This window comes from Hyla sarda, chromosome 6 (assembly GCF_029499605.1).
Source record: "Hyla sarda isolate aHylSar1 chromosome 6, aHylSar1.hap1, whole genome shotgun sequence".
NCBI lineage: Eukaryota > Metazoa > Chordata > Amphibia > Anura > Hylidae > Hyla > Hyla sarda.
Window position 1 is genome coordinate 6,306,532 of NC_079194.1, and position 20,169 is coordinate 6,326,700.

Genomic DNA, 20,169 nt, shown 5'->3' on the forward strand with positions numbered 1-20,169 from the left:
TGATGTCCGCCGGCCTCCGTGTTTTCTCCACACGTGCACCCGATGGCGCTGGAATCTTTATATACAGCAACATTTAGGCCGCATTCACATCACGATTTTTGCCTCCTTCAGATGTATTGTTGAAACGCGTCTCCTAAAATCATTATGCTTTAAGATCGAACGAACGGGTCTAAAACCGTATAATATGGAAGTATTCATACATTATTTTGGTCCATTTCATTAACCCCTTGAGGATGCAGGGTGTACATTTACACCCTGCGCCCGCAAAGTAAATTTGAAGGAAGTTCAAGAGCTGAGCTCATTGTGAAGCGGGTGAGTAATGGCCGCCATCAGCAGCCAGGACTCACCGCTAATGCCAGACAATGGCGATCACATGATCAAAGGTAATTGTGGAATCTAAAATGAGTAAAATACTGGTGCAGGTTTGTTGTGGGGCTAATCTGGACTGACCGCAGTGAAATTGCAGGGTCTCAAACAGTTAAGAAAATGGCCACATGGGCCTTACTTTCCTTTGTGCTGTCGTATCGGCACTATGTATATGCAGAGCACCGATAACACTGATCAATGCTACGGAACAGCATTATACAGTGTTAGCAATTAAAGGGGTTGTTTCGAACGCTGGATGCGGGCTGCGGGGGTCGTGACATCACGGCCACGCTTATCGTGACATAACACCACGCCCCCCTCAATGCAAGTCTATGGGAGGGGGCGTGGAGACTGCCACGCCCCCTCCCACAGACTTGCATTGAGGGGGCATGGCGTTACATCGTGAGAGGCGTGACCGTGACATTACGACACCCGCACTCAGTGTTCGGAACCAAATGTTCCCGAACGCTGGGGCAGTAGAGTACCCCTTTAAAAGATTACATGGGAGCTAAAGAATAGTGTTGTTAATAAATGTGTATAAGTCCCTCCCCTAAAAAAAAAAAGTTTATATCACCCCCTTTTTCCTGTTTATAAATAAAATAATGTCAACAAAAATCGCCACGTGCAGAAATGTCCGGACTATTAAAATATACAGTGTATACAGTATATATATATTTATTCTATACAATTATTAAAGGGGTACTCCACTGCCCCAGCGTCCGGAACATTTTGTTCCGAACGCTGGGTGCAGTCAGCGAGGGTCATGACGTCATGCACACGCCCCCTAGTGACGTCATGCCACGCCCCCTCAATGCCAGTCTATGGGAGGGGCCGTGGCATTGCCACGCCCCCTCCCACAGACTTGCATTGAGGGGGCGTGTGCATTACATCACGACCCCCAGTAGCCCACACCCAGCGTTCAGAACAAAATGTTTCGGACACTAGGGCAGTGGAGTGCCCCTTTAAGGATAAAATCGTATGAACTCGACGCATTACAGCTGTCACGTCCCCTCCCATTGGCTTGCATAGTGACGTCATGCCACGCCCCCCTCAATGCCAGTCTATGGGAGGGGCCGTGGCGTTGCCACGCCCCCTCCCACAGACTTGCATTGAGGGGGCGTGTGCATGACATCACGACCCCCAGTAGCCCACACCCAGCGTTCAGAACAAAATGTTTCGGACACTAGGGCAGTGGAGTGCCCCTTTAAGGATAAAATCGCATGAACTCCACGCATGACAGCTGTCACGCCCCCTCCCATAGGCTTGCATTGAGGGGGGCGGAGCGTGATGGCACACGAGGGCGGGGCCATGACGTCGCAATGCCCCGCACCCGTGATCGCCAGCCATCGGACCCGGAGTGAACATGCTCCAGGGACTGATTATAACGGGGTGCTGCGTGCAAGATCACGGGGGTCCCCAGCGGCGGGACCCCCGCAATCAGGCATCTTATCCCCTATCATTTGGATAAGATGTCTTAGCGCCGGAGTACCCCTTTAATATTCTATTGTGTACAATAGTCCCAGGCTGCCGCCCTTTTGTTGTGTATTCCCCCTTGATATTTTATTGGTACGTATATTTGTGTAAATAGCTCCTTTTTTTCTTTCTTTTGGGTTTACTGCATTTGCTGTATATAAAGACTTTTTTTTAGCATTACTGTCACATGACACAAGTTATTCGCATGGTCATCTATGGAGGAGAAGTATTGCGGATCTGTCCGGTAACAAGTGGCGGTTACAGAAAAGACATAAATGGCGGCTCCCTCACCTTATCTAGGAAGCACAGCTGCTGTTTGGTTTTGCAGTCTAGGATTTCCACCTGAAACGGAGAATAAAATTCATGAGAAGGATCTTCCCCGGCAACGTGATCACCGTATTACACCAAAACTGGGGGCACAGACTTGGTGGTCACTCGGGGAAGGGGTTGTGGCTATAGGTCAGCGGTGCCCATAGTTGGACCAATAGACGCTCAATCTTACATAAAAGACTCAGAACACGGCCCAACTCCCGATTGACAAGAGCGGCCCCCCTCGATACCGATCCTGGGTGACCACCACCTATAAAGGGGTACTCCAGTGGAAAACAATTTTATTTTTTTTTTTTAATTAACTGGTTTACAGATTTATAAATTACTTCTAGAGATGAACAAAGTTACAGAGATCCGATTCGTCATGAACTTCTCGGCTCGGCGGCTGATGACTTTCAGTGTTGGGCGCGAATATTCCCATGTTCGTTCTTTTCACTTGTGGGCCAATTAGAATGATGTAAATAAACTTGTCAGAGGTTATCAATAGAGATGAGCGAACTTACAGTAAATTCGATTCGTCACGAACTTCTCGGCTCGGTAGTTGATGACTTCTCCTGCATAAATTAGTTCAGCTTTCCGGTGCTCCGGAGGGCTGGAAAAGGTGGATACAGTCCTAGGAGACTCTTTCCTAGGACTGTATCCACCTTTTCCAGCCCACCGGAGCACCTGAAGGCTGAACTAATTTACGCAGGATAAGTCATCAACTGCCGAGCCGAGAAGTTTGTGACGAATTGAATTTACTGTAAGTTCGCTCATCTCTAGTTATCAACAACATCCCTAGTAACCAATAGATTAGTTGCCCCCCCCTCACTGTTTTCTTCCTCAAATACACGAATATGCGAATATAACAAATACGCAAAATTCGCGAATATAGGACGAATATCCGTCTATATATTCGCGAAATATTGCGAATTCAAATATGGGCAATGCCGCTCTTCACTAATGACTTATCCTGCATAAATTAGTTCAGCTTTCAGGTGCTCCGGTGGCTGGAGACTCTTTCCTAGGACTGTATCCACCTTTTCCAGCTACCGGAGCACCGGAAAGCTGAACTAATTTATGCAGGAAAAGTCATCAACTGCCGAGCCGTGAAGTTCATGACGACTCGAATCACTAACTTCACTCATTTCTAATTACTTCTATTTAAAAATTTTAATCTTTCCAGTACTTATCAGCTGCTGTATGCTCCACAGGAAGTTCTTTTTTTTTTATTTCTTTTCAGTCTGACCACAGTGCTCTCTGCTGACACCTCTGTCCATTTTAGGAACTGCCCCAAGCAGGTGAGGTTTTCTATGGGGATTTTCTCCCACTCTGGACAGTTCCTGACACGGACAGAGGTGTCGGCAGAGAGCACTGTGGTCAGACTGGAAAGAACTACACAACTTCCTGTGTAGCATACAGCAGCTGATAACTACTGGAAGGATAAAGATCTTTACATTTTTCCACATGAGTACCCCTGTGCCCCAGCATTCTGAACATCTGGCTCAGAAGGTTTGGAGCAGCGGGTGCGGTTGTGACGTCACGGCAACAGGAATATCCTTCTAACAACATCTGCATCCAGAAGATGCAGACGCAGTTGAATGCAGTGATGCCTCAGAGAGTCGTCCGCTCCCTGCTCTGTCATCCCCTATTATAGGCTGCAGGCACTTCAAGACTAAAGCCTATGAAACCGTACAGGATCTGCTGGTATAATGATTGCGTCTGCCCAAGGAATCGGTCCTGGAGGCTCATCGGCTGCTGGAATAAAGAGAGCGAGGACTTTGTAAAGACAGATGAGGTGACACTAAGTGGTGGCGCCATTGTAGGAGGACAAGGGGGTATCATTACTTGGTAGAACACAAAGGGGAGGGGCACCACTACTATGGAGGGCAGTAAGGGATGGTGATGAGTGGGAGAAGTTTTCCCAACCGTCCCAAATCTGTCGGGAATTGACAATTTTGAGGTCCCGCCCGACCTGCAGAATCCCATAGAAGTCTATTGGGCTTTCATTTTTCGCAAGCTGAATTCCGCATACGGAAATTCTGCCATGTGAATAGAAATTCAGCGTTGGGTAAAAATCCGCCTTCAAATGAGAGTCCCCTTGAAGTCAATGGGATTCTGCTGTGAAAACCCGCCTGAAGAAAGAGCGCCTCCATTTTTCAGGCGGAAACTTGAAAGTGAAAATTCTGCTCACAAATTCCGCTTCAAAAATTCGGAAGTGTGAATGGGTGAACGGAAAAGCCATTGACCCGCATGTACATTTTACTAAGTAGAATTTACGTCTGCAATTTCAAAGCGGAATTGCAGGCTGAAATTCCGTAGTCTGAATGTAGCCTAAAGGGTCATAACGGATAATCAAAAAATCCCATAGAACTGAATGGAATTTTCTAACGGATGTTTATAATGGATCATTTAATGGATGAATTTTATAGCGTGAAAGGGACCTAAAAAAGGGGTCACAGTATATGTAGCCTAGATAGGGACATTCCAGCCTCTCTGGAGAGAAGAGAGAACGAGGCACGAGCCCCGTGGTAGACAGGACTCCCCCCCTGATGGCCATTCTGGTTGTCAGGCACTGCTACATTGGTTTTGGAGTCCGGACCTGGAGAATAAAGGCCACATGTTGGCCATGGTTGGGATTGTGTGGTGAGCCGGGGCAGATAGGATTGGGTGTATAGGTAGGAGCTGTCAGATCCACTTGCCTTGCTGGGAACCATACCGATACGATGCAGGGATGTGGAATTCCTATCGCCCGACGCCCAGGACAAGCAGTTTTGGGCGCCGGGCAGGTGAATTTGTCCGGCCCTTAGCCCGGCTTCAGGCAAGCAGGGCCAGACCTGACAAATGCGGCGGCGATCTGCAGTCTGTATGGAGCAGCTCCTGACTCCTGCCCGCTCCATACTCTGCAGCCTGTGTCCTCGGAAGCAGAGCAGGGGAGATGAGAAGCCGTGTACAGTATTTGTCTTCTCTCCCCTGCTCTGCAGACGTGCGGGGGGAGATTAGGGGGCGTGGCTTCTTGCTCTGCAGTTGTGTGGGGGGAGATGAGGGGGCGTGGCTTCTTTCTCCCCGTGCAGACCTGCGTCCTCTGCCTTCACTCCCCCAGCTGTAGCTTCGGAAAGCTGAGGGGAATAGGCGCGTCTGCACGGGGAGATACATGCGGCGCTCACAGGGGAGTATGGAGTGGGCTCGGGATTCCTGCCCGCTCCATACTCTGCAGCCCCCGGCTGTTCTCAGTAGCCGGGGGCCGCCGATAATAGCTAGCATGTGGCGATCGCCGTGGCTGGTTATTAACCCTTTAGATCGCCGCTGTCAAAGCTGACAGCGGCGTCTAAAGGGAGATGTGAGTGCTCCCTGGTGGGCTAGTGGGGTGGATCGCCCCCCCGCAGTGCGATTGCAGGGGGGTGGGGGGCGATCCACTTTAGAGGTAGCCGGAGGACTTACCTCTGTTCCCTGGTGTCCCTTGGCTCTGTCATTGATAGATCCTGGCTGGACCAGGCTCTATCAATGGATCACAGAGCTCACAGATCAATGGAGTTCAATAGAATCTATTGATCTGTCTGAGGAATCTAATGATTCCTCCTATAAGTCTAATAAAGTGTAAAAAAAAAAAAAAAGTTTTAATAAAAGTTTGAAAGACACATTAACCTAGTGGTCTCCAAACTGTGGGCCTCCAGGTGTTACAAAACTATAATTCCCAGCATGCCAGGCCACAGTTCGAAGACCCCTGCATTAACCCCTTCCATGCTAAAAGTTCAAATCACCCCCTTTTCCTATATAAAAACATGTAAACATAAAGAAGAAAATAAACATATTCGGTATCGCTTTGTGCGTAATTGTACGACCTATTAAAATATAACATTATGTATCCCGTACGGTAAATGTAAAAAATACCAAACCACAGATTTGCAATTTTTATAATATCCCAGAAAAAAAAGTTAAAAAGCGATTAAAAATGATCCCTCATACAGCCTGGTATGTGGAAAAAAAATAATAAAGCTGCAGGGGTTAAAAAATGGCAATTAAAAAAATTAGAAAAAGTCCAGAATTAGTAAAACATGACGTAAACGATACAAATCTGGTATTATTGTAATCAGGCGCCTAAAGTATAAAACTAACATGTTATCTGACCACAAGGTAAATGGCGCAGAAAAGAAAACCACCAAATCTGCAAAATTATCTTTTACTATTTCAATTTCACTTCCCTAAATAAATATATATACAGTGGTCCCTCAAGTTACAATATTAATTGGTTCCAGGAAGACCATTGTATGTTGAAACCATTGTATTTTGAAACCATTGTATGTTGAGACCATAACTCTATGGAAACCTGGTAATTGGTTCTGAAGACCCAAAATGTCATCCAAAAATAGGAAAAAGTGAAAATTAAAGAAAAATAAGTAGATAACTAATATAGATAAAGCAAATCCTTATATATGAAAGTAATAAAGATCTGCTGGGAGCTGTAATCACTGTCTATTTCAGTGTTTCCCAAGCAGGGAGCCTCCAGCTGTTGCAAAACTACAACTCCCAGCATGCCCGGACAGCCAAAGGCTGTCCGGGCATGATGGGAGTTGTAGTTTTGCAACAGCTGGGGGCACCCTGCTTGGGAAACACTGGTCTATGTAGAGGACAGGATCTTCTTCGGGGTCCTGTACAGTACACACAGTGTCCTAAAAAAGTAACATGGAGCCGCCCTCACCTGGTGTTCAAAGGAGCAGGTAACTCTGCCACAGGTAAAGAGTACAGAACATGTAATACCTCCCTGTACTGTAGGGGGCGCTACCAGACACCAGTCGGTGCATACACTTCAGTAATACAGGTAAAGAGTACAGAACATGTAATACCTCCCTGTACTGTAGGGGGCGCTACCAGATACCAGTCAGTGCATACACTTCAGTAATACAGGTAAAGAGTACAGGACATGTAATACCTCCCTGTACTGTAGGGGGCGCTACCAGATACCAGTCAGTGCATACACTTCAGTAATACAGGTAAAGAGTACAGAACATGTAATACCTCCCTGTACTGTAGGGGGCGCTACCAGACACCAGTCAGTGCATACACTTCAGTAATACAGGTAAAGAGTACAGAACATGTAATACCTCCCTGTACTGTAGGGGGCGCTACCAGACACCAGTCAGTGCATACACTTCAGTAATACAGGTAAAGAGTACAGAACATGTAATACCTCCCTGTACTGTGGGGGCGCTACCAGACACCAGTCACTGCATACACTTCAGTAATACAGGTAAAGAGTACAGAACATGTAATACCTCCCTGTACTGTAGGGGGCGCTACCAGACACCAGTCAGTGCATACACTTCAGTAATACAGGTAAAGAGTACAGAACATGTAATACCTCCCTGTACTGTGGGGGCGCTACCAGACACCAGTCACTGCATACACTTCAGTAATACAGGGGTTTTACCAGTAAAATGTCCATTCTGATTGATCAGTTCTTCCGGCTATTGACACGTTTCACAGATCTGGACTGTCCGTAGCATTGTATGTTGAGTCTAGTTTCAACTTACGATGGTCCAGAAAAGACCATTGTATGTTGAAACTATTGTATGTTGAGGCCATTGTAAGTTGAGGGATCACTGTATTTTTTTTGGTTCGGAGAATATGTTATTGAAAAATTAAAAGGTCTCCTTACAGTAGGTAGTTATGGCTATTATAGGGCGCGGAGGAAAAAACGAGAGCGTAAAAGTGAAAATTGGCCGGGACAAGTGGATCGTCAGGAGGGACAAGTAGATTTTGCTCCATTTTAGTCCCGTGGACAAGTAGTTTTTTTATAAAATGTCCACACCCCTGTCGTATTATACGATTATACATTGAAGCCAATAGTTAAAGGGGTACTCCAGTGGGAAATAATAATAATATTTTTTTTAAACTAACTGGTGCCAGAAAGTTCTACAGATTTGTAAATTACTTCTATATTAAAATCTTAATCCTTCCAGTACTTATTAGCTGCTGTATGCTCCACGGGAAGTTGTGTAGTTCTTTCCAGTCTGACCACAGTGCTGACACCTCTGTTCATGTCAGGAACTGTCCACAACAGGAGAAAATCCCCATAACCAACCTCTCCTGCTCCAGACAGTTCCTAACATGGACAGAGGTGGCAGCAGAGAGCACTGTGGTCAGACAGAAAAGAAATTAAAAAAGAAAAGAACTTCCTGTGGAGCATACAGCAGCTGATGAGTACTGGAAGGATTAAGATTTTTATATAGACGTAATTTACAAATCTGTAGAACTTTCTGGCACCAGTTGATTTGATATAAAAATAAATAGTTTTCCACCTGTGTGGCTGGACCTCGGGCTCCGTTAGCGTCAGAACGCCATCTTAGCCGTATAGGTCGCAGATTCTTAAGATGTTTAACCTTTTCCATAATACGGGAACAGCTCCTGATCCCCAATCAGAATGAGTCACCGCGATAGAAACATCGCACAGAGGGGCGGACGGATTATAAAGGACTTAAACCTCAGCCCATTATATCCAGAACAAATGCGAGGTCCGCCATGACGAGCGCGCGGCTAAATAAAGCGAACAACAGATGGCACCCCGCATAGAACCCATAGAGATACACACTGACCGACCCCAGACCCCTCACCAAATCTCATTGTCCCATCATAATTGTTACTAAACGAGACATTGCTGCTAAAAATAGACAACGCAGGAGATATTGGGACCGGTCAGGTCTCGGGGTGGATGTAAGAAAAAATAGTGAAGTGTAAGATCTGAGCGACAGACTGAATACTCGTGTAGATTCCGGAGTCAGAAAATCTGCAGAATGAACAGCCGCTCTTGTGCGGTGCTCCTGGTGTGTCGTGGTTAGTACCTAACGAAAAGAAGGACAACCAGGGACCGGTTCATTGTAGAAAGTCAGATCGCACAAGACGTTGCAGTATGTGGAGCCCCGCAGATTGGGGGATATACCGGCCATGCTAATTTGCCTAATTAATTATATATGCGTGACATCACAGGACACATGTATACAGGGGAAATGTTGTCCTATTCTGACCCCTATAACTTTATTTCTCCTTATATGGGGCCGGTATGAGGGTCATTTTTTGTGCTCCGATCTGTAGTTTTGAACAGGACCATTTTTATTTTGATGGGACTTTTTTTTCTTAAATTCGGGAGTTGCCGTTAGTTACTAACTACAACTCCCAGCATGCCCGGATATTCTGTGGCTCAGCAGCTGCCCCAAATAAAAACTACAACTCCCAGCATGTTGGACTATATAGTAGTATATAGTATAGGTTAGTGTTTCCAAACCAGGGGTGCCTCCAGCTGTTGCAAAACTACAACTCCCAGAAGGTTGGACTATATAGTAGTATATAGTATAGGTCAGTGTTTCCCAACCAGGGTGCCTCCAGCTGTTGAAAAACTACAACTCCCAGCATGTTGGACTATATAGTAGTATATAGTATAAGTCAGTGTTTCCCAATCAGGAGCGCCTCCAGCTGTTACAAAACTACAACTCCCAGGATGTTGGACTATATAGTAGTATATAGTATAGGTCAGTGTTTCCCAACCAGGGGTGCCTCCACCTGTTGCAAAACTACAACTCCCAGCATGTTGGACTATATAGTAGTATATAGTATAGGTCAGTGTTTCCCAACCAGGGGTGCCTCCAGCTGTTACAAAACTACAACTCCCATCATGTTGGACTATATAGTATATATTATAAGTCAGTGTTTCCCAACCAGGGGTGTCTCCAGCTGTCTCAAAACTACAACTCCCAGCATGTTGGACTATATAGTAGTATATATTATAGGTCAGTGTTTCCCAACCAGGGGTGCCTCCAGCTGTTGCAAAACTACAACTCCCAGCATGTTGGCCTACATAGTAGTATATAGTATAGGTCAGCGTTTCCCAACCAGGGGTGCCTCCAGCTGTTACAAAACTACAACTCCCATCATGTTGGACTATAGAGTATATATTATAAGTCAGTGTTTCCCAACCAGGGTGTCTCCAGCTGTCTCAAAACTACAACTCCCATCATGTTGGACTATATAGTTTATATTATAAGTCAGTGTTTCCCAACCAGGGTGTCTCCAACTGTCTCAAAACTACAACTCCCAGCATGTTGGACTATATAGTAGTATATATTATAGGTCAGTGTTTCCCAACCAGGGGTGCCTCCAGCTGTTGCAAAACTACAACTCCCAGCATGTTGGCCTACATAGTAGTATATAGTATAGGTCAGCGTTTCCCAACCAGGGGTGCCTCCAGCTGTTACAAAAACTACAACTCCCAGCATGTTGGCCTATATAGTAGTATATAGTATAGGTCAGTGTTTCCCAACCAGGGGTGCCTCCAGCTATTGTAAAACTACAACTCCCAGCATGTTGGCCTATATAGTAGTATATAGTATAGGTCAGTATTTCCCAACCAGGGGTGCCTCCAGCTGTTGCAAAACTACAACTCCCAGCAGGTTGGACTATATAGTAGTATATAGTATAGGTCAGTGTTTCCCAACCAGGGTGCCTCCAGCTGTTGAAAAACTACAACTCCCAGCATGTTGGACTATATAGTAGTATATAGTATAGGTCAGTGTTTCCCAATCAGGAGCGCCTCCAGCTGTTACAAAACTACAACTCCCAGGATGTTGGACTATATAGTAGTATATAGTATAGGTCAGTGTTTCCCAACCAGGGGTGCCTCCAGCTGTTACAAAACTACAACTCCCATCATGTTGGACTATATAGTATATATTATAAGTCAGTGTTTCCCAACCAGGGGTGTCTCCAGCTGTCTCAAAACTACAACTCCCAGCATGTTGGACTATATAGTAGTATATATTATAGGTCAGTGTTTCCCAACCAGGGGTGCCTCCAGCTGTTGCAAAACTACAACTCCCAGCATGTTGGCCTACATAGTAGTATATAGTATAGGTCAGCGTTTCCCAACCAGGGGTGCCTCCAGCTGTTACAAAACTACAACTCCCATCATGTTGGACTATAGAGTATATATTATAAGTCAGTGTTTCCCAACCAGGGTGTCTCCAGCTGTCTCAAAACTACAACTCCCATCATGTTGGACTATATAGTTTATATTATAAGTCAGTGTTTCCCAACCAGGGTGTCTCCAACTGTCTCAAAACTACAACTCCCAGCATGTTGGACTATATAGTAGTATATATTATAGGTCAGTGTTTCCCAACCAGGGGTGCCTCCAGCTGTTGCAAAACTACAACTCCCAGCATGTTGGCCTACATAGTAGTATATAGTATAGGTCAGCGTTTCCCAACCAGGGGTGCCTCCAGCTGTTACAAAAACTACAACTCCCAGCATGTTGGCCTATATAGTAGTATATAGTATAGGTCAGTGTTTCCCAACCAGGGGTGCCTCCAGCTGTTACAAAAACTACAACTCCCAGCATGTTGGCCTATATAGTAGTATATAGTATAGGTCAGTGTTTCCCAACCAGGGGTGCCTCCAGCTATTGTAAAACTACAACTCCCAGCATGTTGGCCTATATAGTAGTATATAGTATAGGTCAGTATTTCCCAACCAGGGGTGCCTCCAGCTGTTGCAAAACTACAACTCCCAGCATGCCCGGACAGCCGTTGGCTGTCCGGGCATGCTGGGAGTAGTAGTTTTGCAACAGCTGGAGGCACTCTGGTTGGGAAACACTGGTATAGCATATGGTGCAACATTCCGGGAGTTGGCGGATTCTTTGGATAAATAATGGCAGGGTGGCTGTGCCGGTAAAATAACGACCAGTTATAGGGCATAGGGAGCCCCATTGGGTTGATATACGAAGCCTATAAGATTATATAACAGATAATAGATTTCTTACCTAATAATGAATGAACGCAGTTGTAAATACGGATGCGCTCGGTATCACATTCAGGGTATGAACAGTTGTCGTCTGATTTACTAGATAGACATTTGGAAAATTCCACTGAAAAGCGCGATCTTGGAACGATCTTACCAGAAGGGAAGGAAGGGTCTTGGCTGCATTTCTCTGCAGAATTGAGTCTTGTTTTTCATGCAGAAGGACTACGCAATGTGTACGGCGATTCACTTCTGTTCTTCATGCAGAAGCATGATCATCATATTACTCATATAATGGCGGGCTACCAGGACTATGACGAATAAACCTTCTGTAACGTACGAGGCCCGGAGCTCCTGTGCCCAAATGTCCAGGTACAGTGTTCGTTCTGTCAGGTCTTTGTTATTGGATGTTGTGTGGATCTAGAATCACCTTCACGTCAACATCCACAGATCACAGGGATCAGGGCAACGGGATCCATTCCTAATAGCAGCAACACAGCAACAATAGAGGAATCAAAAGGTTCCAGTCAGAACAGGCCATGGTTGACCAAAGAAGTTGAGTGCTCATGCTCAGCGTCATATCCAGAGGTTGTCTTTGGTAAATAGACATATGATTGCTGCCAGTACTGCTGCAGAGGATGAAGGGGTTGGGGGTCAGCCTGTCAGATCAGACACACACTGCATCAAATTGGTCTGCATGGGTGGATAACCACCCAAAACCCTCCAAGACCACCACTGCCGCACTCAAGAAGCTGAGGGTAAAGGTGATGGACTGGCCAAGAAAATCACCAGACCTAAACCCTAGTGAGCATCTGGGGGCATCCTCAGACAGAAGGTGGGGTAGCGCAAGGCCTCTAATATCCACCAGCTCTGTAATGTTTTCAGAAGGGAAGAGGACTCCAGAGACTAGAACCATCCCATAGACCACCATGACTCAACAGTGAGTGTAAAGTCAGTTGTGCACCAAACAACAGTCAGATTTCTACTTCTCAGACTAATACATTTGGTGACATTGTAACTAGGCATAGAAGTAGTAAGTCGCACTCACCCGATCAATTGGAGTTCCAATTCATAGCTTTATTCAAAGTAAGTGTACGGGGAAACACAGGTTTCATGTGTGGGAAGGAAGAGACAGCGCTCTCAGATACATGGGTATACAACAGAAGGCTACCAGTTTCATGTCAAACAGATGCTTCTTCCGGCCCTGGGCCGGAACAAGTGTCTGTTTGACATGAAACTAGTAGCCTTCTGTGGTATACCCCCGTATCCGAGAGCCTGGGCTGGAAGAAGAGTCTGTTTGACGTGAAACTAGTAGCCTTCTGTGGTATACCCCCGTATCCGAGAGCCTGGGCTGGAAGAAGAGTCTGTTTGACGTGGAATTAGTAGCCTTCTGTGGTATTTCCCCGTATCCGAGAGCCTGGGCCGGAAGAAGCATCTGTTTGACGTGAAACTAGTAGCCTTTCCTTCCCTGTCCAACAACAGGGCGCCCTGAACTCACATACCAATAAGAGACCCTGAGATCCATTTTCGGACATTTTGAAAGTTTCAGACAATCCCATGTTAAACTTTAAGGGTAGTTTCACACAGAGTGCATCTGCGGCATATTTCGCACTGTGGATGCGCCAACGGCAGTCACCAGTCATCGTACAGGTAGATCTGTGTGCCTGCTCGTATTGGCAAATCTCCCGCTGCGCATCTGTGTCAGCGGGAAATCTGCTGCTCTGAGCCGACACACAGGGCTACCCAGCCGCAACAGGGAGCTCACTCTTGTGACTGCTACTGATGCATCCGCAGCGTGAAATACACTGAGGATGTGCTTCGTGTTACCCTACCCTTAAACATCTATTTAATGTGCACAGACTAAAGGTATCCAACAGCTGCTAGGGCAAAGATTCGGATGGGCCAGAAGTGTGCTTGTGGGTGGGTGAGACCTGTATATACACATTGCAATTGTCTGATTTTTGTGCTATACTCTAACTTACTGTTTGTTATGTTATGTATGGTCATTTTTCCAAAGTTAGTTTCGAGTTAGCTTTGCGTCAGTGTCTGTTCTTTTTAACAGAGTTGTTCCCAACCCGACCCCGCATCCATACCCTAGGTGGATGCATTGCCGCAGTTATCTACCCCATCTACCAGAAAGCCTGCCAAGTGCAAAGAGAGACCCCCCGGGATATAGGTGGACACCCCCAAAACCCTGTTACATATGGAGGCACAAGACTTCACTATAGCTACATCTTACTTCACTCCCCACCCTGGGCCGTAGCTTATATCACATGCCGCAGCTCGGGCCTGCAGATTATTACCCTAAACCCGAGGGGCTCTTTAGCCTCTGCAAATTGATCTAGACATATACTGCACCGCATTCCCCTGACTTGCGGTGTCTGAGGCGTATACTGTACGTGTGTTGCAGAAATACTTGGCAAAGCCACAGAATCCTTGGAAGGATTTATATGTGTGAAACAGAATAAAGAAACTAAGTGACTGGATCGCTGCCATCTCTTCCCTCACAAAACCCTTAAATCAGCATTGCAAATAGTAAATCACAGCTAAGAAGCAAATCTCCAAGAAACAAAGAAATCATCAGTCAGGGGGAGGCTGATCAGTAAGAAACAACAGCGCTGAGATCCCTGGATACAGCGAAAAGTATATGACTGGGTGATATAGAGTAGGGGTCTCCCCATACAGGACATATAGGCATGCTGAGCCAAGCTGAGCGTGCATGTGTATGGGGGGGGGGGGGGGTCAGGAAAGGTAGACGTCGGCTGTATGGAATCCTTGGAGAGATTAAGGATCCAGATTAAGGATTAAGAATATTATGGTTTTATTTATTATTATCAGAAAAGTGATCTTTTTCCCAACCAGTATGCCTCCAGCTGTTGAAAAACTACAACTCGCAGCATGCCTGGACAGCATTTTTACATGCCCAGCAGCATACAATTTATTATTATTATTATTATAAGTATTATTATTATTATTTTTATTAAAATGTTCTATATTTGCTTTAATTATTATTATATTAATTATAATGTTATTTGTTATTTTATAATATTGTTATTTTAATTATGATTGATTATTACTATTTTTATTTTATTATTATTACAATTTTATATATTATTTGAATTATTACTATTATATTATATTTATTTCAATGTTATATGTTCTTTTATATTTTTAAGTAATATTATATTTATTATAATGTAATATGTTCTTTTATAACATTATTGTTTTAATTATTATTATTATTATTATTATATTTATTAAAATGTTATATATTATTTTAATGATGATTATTATTTTAATAATTTTTATATTATTATAATGTTATATGTTATTTTATAATATTGTTTTAATTATTATTTATTATTATTTATTAAAAGAAATGAATTTTTTTTCATTATTATTATAGTATATTATAATGTTATATGTTCTTTTATAATATCATTGTTTTAATTATTATTATTATTTTTATTAAAATGTTATATATTATTTTAATGATTATTACTATTTTAATTATTTTTATATTATTATAATGTTATGTTATTTTATAATAATATTATTTTAAATGATCTTTCTTATTATTATATTAAATTCATTATAATGTTATAAGTTATTTTATAATATTGTTTTAATTATTATTTATATAAAAAAAGTTTATTTAATTATTATTTTAGTATATTATAATGTTATATATTATTTTAATATTATTATTTTAAATATTATAAATTGTATTATATTTGTTTGAATTTTATATATAATTTTAATTGTTATTATTATTTTAATTATTATTATAATGTTATTTTATAATATTATTATTTTAAATTATTATCTATCTTATTATTATTATTATTATATTATATTCATGATAATGTATGTTATTTTATAATATTGTTTTAATTTTTATTTATCATTATTTACAAAAATGGAAAACATTTTTAATTATCATATTATATTTATTATGTTATATATTATTTTATAGTATTATTATTTTAATTATTATTAATTACTATTATATTTATTCAAATTTTATATATTATTTTTATTATTATTATTTTTATTATTTTATTATGTTATATGTAATTTTATAAAATTATTGTTTTAATTATTATTATTAGAAAAGTTTTTTTTTTAAAGCAGTGTTTTCCAACCAGTGTGCCTCCAGCTGTTGCAAAACTACAACTCCCAGCATGCCCGGACAGCCTTTGGCTGTCCGGGCATGCTGGGAGTTGTAGTTTTGCAACAGCTGGAGGCACACTGGTTGGAAAACATAGTTTAAAGAGTTTCAAAACCCACTAGTTATAAAGTAAAAACCAAAGTCCGTTCTCCTATAAACATCCCTATACATCATATACATTTCCCAGTGAACCAGCAATGTAAACAGTGGAAGTCTCCGTCCTGGCTGCCAGGATTATATCACCAGACACGTATATGTAATGTATACATCTCATGGAATTATTTTTAGCTACCACCCAAATGGGGCAATCCGTATGAAGACGGGACATTAGTATGGGGGAACTCTGGCCAATATTATGAGAAGGAACTTTGGCCATCAGTATGGGGGAAGCTATGGCCGTCATTATGGGGGTAACTATGACCGTCAGTATGGGGGCAACTATGGCCGTCAGTATGGGGGTAACTATGGCTGTCAGTATAGGGGTAACTATGGCCGTCAGTATAGGGGGAAACTATGGCCGTCAGTATGGGGGTAACTATGGCCGTCAGTATGGGGGTAACTATGGCCGTCAGTATGGGGGGGAACTATAGCCGTCAGTATGGGGGAAGCTATGGCCGTCAGTATGGGGGAAGCTATGGCCGTCAGTATGGGGGTAAACTATGGCCGTCAGTATGGGGGTAACTATAGCCGTCAGTATGGGGGTAACTATGGCCGTCAGTATGGGGGGAAATTATGGCCGTCAGTATGGGAGGTAACTATGGCCGTCAGTATGGGGGTAACTATGGCCGTCAGTATGGGGGTAACTATGGCAGTCAGTATGGGGGTAACTATGGCCGTCAGTATGGGGGTAACTATGGCCGTCAGTATGGGGGTAACTATGGCCGTCAGTATGGGGGAACTATGGCAGTCAGTATGGGGGTAACTATGGCCATCAGTATGGGGGGGTAACTATGGCCGTCAGTATGGGGGTAACTATGGCCGTCAGTATGGGGGGGTAACTATGGCCGTCAGTATGGGGGTAACTATGGCCGTCAGTATGGGGGTAACTATGGCCGTCAGTATGGGGATAACTATGGCCGTCAGTATGGGGATAACTATGGCCGTCAGTATGGGGGAAACTATGGCCGTCAGTATGGGGGGTAACTATGGCCGTCAGTATGGGGGGTAACTATGGCCGTCAGTATGGGGGGGTAACTATGGCCATCAGTATGGGGGGTAACTATGGCCGTCAGTATGGGGGGTAACTATGGCCGTCAGTATGGGGGGTAACTATGGCCGTCAGTATGGGGGTAACTATGGCCGTCAGTATGGGGGGAAATTATAGCCGTCAATATGTGGGGGAGGAGGGTAATGCTGTGGCCGTCTGTGGTGTCCCACACCGGGGGCTGCGGATCTCCTCGGGCTGCTGCACATATCTTGGCCCCACTGAGAGTCTGTTGTATCTGAAATGTTGAAGCACTTTATTACATTCTTATGTATGTTTCCCATATGTACTGTATAATATGTTATTTAGGTGCAATGTACCTTTAAGAGTGAGGAGCAGTGTAAACCAGGTGACCCTGCCTGTCCAATGGGAACCCCTAAATTGTCAGGTATATTGTGTAGTGGGGGAGGAGTTGCCCCAGATCTGAGCTCCAGTGTGGAAAGGAGGTGAAGAAATCCCGAGGGAAGCCCAAGAACAAATCTCTTCTCAAGTCTCTACAAGTGTTCCCCCGCACAGTAGTGGGTCAAGCCCCGGCGGGGAAGGTGATTGGACCTTGTCAGAACCCTAGCCAGGGTGGGAAATCTACAGTCTCTTATCTCATGTCAGCATTATTCCAAGTGGGTGAAAAGCACCATAAGTCCCAGCAAGGCAACAGGGCTCCCAAGGGTTACACTGCGTCCCTTCTACTCTGCTCCATACTGTGTGTAATACCATCTGCACCTGCTCGGTAAAGATAGTTATCCGTAACCCGACGTCGCTGTGTATCTTATCCCCCGTGTCTGGCCCAGGAGAAGCTGTCTAGGCTAACAGTGCCCTGGCGTCACAAAGTGATAGGAATTTCTTGCACCCCCCAGTGTCACCACACATCAGTAGATGAGAACTATGGCAGTCAGTATAGGGGGAACTTGGGCCATCAGTATGGGGGGGGGCTGTGACCATCAGTATGGGGGGAGCTGTGGCCATCAGTATTGGGGGGGCTGTGGCCATCAGTATGGGGGAGGAGCTGTGGCCATCAGTATGGGGGGGAGCTGTGGCCATCAGTATGGGGGGGGAGCTGTGGCCATCAGTATGGGGGAGGAGCTGTGGCCATCAGTATGGGGGAGGAGCTGTGGCCATCAGTATGGGGGGAGCTGTGGCCATCAGTATTGGGGGAGCTGTGGCCATCAGTATGGGGGGCTGTGACCATCAGTATGGGGGGGCTGTGACCATCAGTATGGGGGGCTGTGACCATCAGTATGGGGGGAACTTGGGCCATCAGTAAGGGGGGAGCTGTGACCATCAGTATGGGGGGGCTGTGACCATCAGTATGGGGGGAGCTGAGGCCATCAGTATGGGGGGGCTGTGACCATCGGTATGGGGGGGAGCTGTGACCATCAGTATTGGGGGGGCTGTGACCATCAGTATGGGGGGAGCTGTGACCATCAGTATGGGGGGAGCTGTGACCATCAGTATGGGGGGAGCTGTGACCATCAGTATGGGGGGAGCTGTGACCATCAGTATGGGGGGAGCTGTGACCATCAGTATTGGGGGGAGCTGTGACCATCAGTATTGGGGGAGCTGTGACCATCAGTATTGGGGGAGCTGTGACCATCAGTATTGGGGGAGCTGTGACCATCAGTATTGGGGGAGCTGTGACCATCAGTATTGGGGGAGTTGTGACCATCAGTATTGGGGGGAACTGTGACCATCAGTATTGGGGGAGCTGTGACCATCAGTATTGGGGGAGTTGTGACCATCAGTATTGGGGGAGCTGTGACCATCAGTATGGGGGGGGGAGGCAGTTGCTAGAGGTGTTATGAAGGCACCATTGCTATACTGGTGGCTTGGGGAGTGTGATAATTATGCGGGCACAGTCTCTGATTTTTGAGGCTAACACTGGTACAGGAGGGCTGGCATTATTATGGGGACACTGTGGTGGTCTTTCTGTGGACACATTGGTTGTCACTGTTATTGGGGTACTGTGTCCGTCCTATATATAGAATTACTCACCCGCCGTGATCCCCCAATACTGCCATTCGGACACTCCCCACTGCTGACCACTTCCCAAGACAAGAGCAGTGGGGAGCTGAATAACACCAGGACGGCAGCGGCAGGGGATCAGGGCAGGAGAGTACAGATTTTTTATTTCACTGCTTCAGACTTTCTCTATACCAGTGTTTCCCAACCAGGGGGTCTCTAACTGTTGCAAAACTACAACGCCCAGCATGCCTGGACAGCCAAAGGCTGTCCGAGCATGCTGGGAGTTGTTGTTTTGCAACATCTGGAGGTACCCTTGTTGGGAAATACTGCTATAAAGATTAACCTGTAATAAGTATATACATTATCACTGTCACATGAGATATAAGATGCACTGATGATACCTCGGAGGTGATACATGCGTCTGCGCTTCAACTACTCTCACACGTCCCCATTATCACATTTCACACCAGAGACGCCGCACCGCACTAATCCAACCGCGCAGCACTAATCCGAGCACCTCTATCCTGAAATCATCAGAAATGAGTGCAGACCAGCGACATGTCTGACAATGACATTTATAGAAAGTGCAGATGCAACGTCAGAACCTCACACTTAAAAAAAAAGAGGTTCTGCAGCAGCTGCAGTGTGTACAGTACAGTACTACGCCATTCCTTTAGGTCTGCTATTTGTAAAGCCCGTTTTATAGCAGTCTATGGGGGTCAGGAAGCATTCGTGACTCTTCTGAGGCTCTGCAGTAGTCAGGAGGTGTATAAATAGAAAACAAGTAGGTTATACAAGTTATAATTATACATTATAAAGAATATTACAAGTCACCTGGGACCAAGACTGGTGCAAGGATTTATGCCATCCTAGGCAAAAGCAAATTTTGACTCCGCCCATT

The 20,169-nt window shown here is 44.7% G+C and overlaps 1 protein-coding gene across 7 annotated transcripts in view; it reads right to left on the reverse strand.

The window, feature by feature from the left end:
- Positions 1-20,169, reverse strand: part of LOC130275304 (very-long-chain enoyl-CoA reductase-like) — a 61,592-nt gene that overhangs the window by 29,305 nt on the left and 12,118 nt on the right. For 3 of the 7 annotated variants that reach the window (XR_008844725.1, XM_056523128.1, XM_056523125.1), the window contains exon 2: positions 2,131-2,181. The exons of 2 other annotated variants lie outside the window; for them this stretch is intronic. Coding sequence is in view for 1 of the 5 variants with exons in the window: in XM_056523125.1 (XP_056379100.1) it covers positions 2,131-2,181 (51 nt within the window). In the remaining 4 variants the exon portion in view is untranslated. Of the gene's footprint in view, positions 1-2,130; positions 2,182-11,956; positions 12,135-20,169 lie in introns of those variants that run through there. 2 more of the 7 variants (XM_056523127.1, XM_056523131.1) reach the window with 2 other exon arrangements.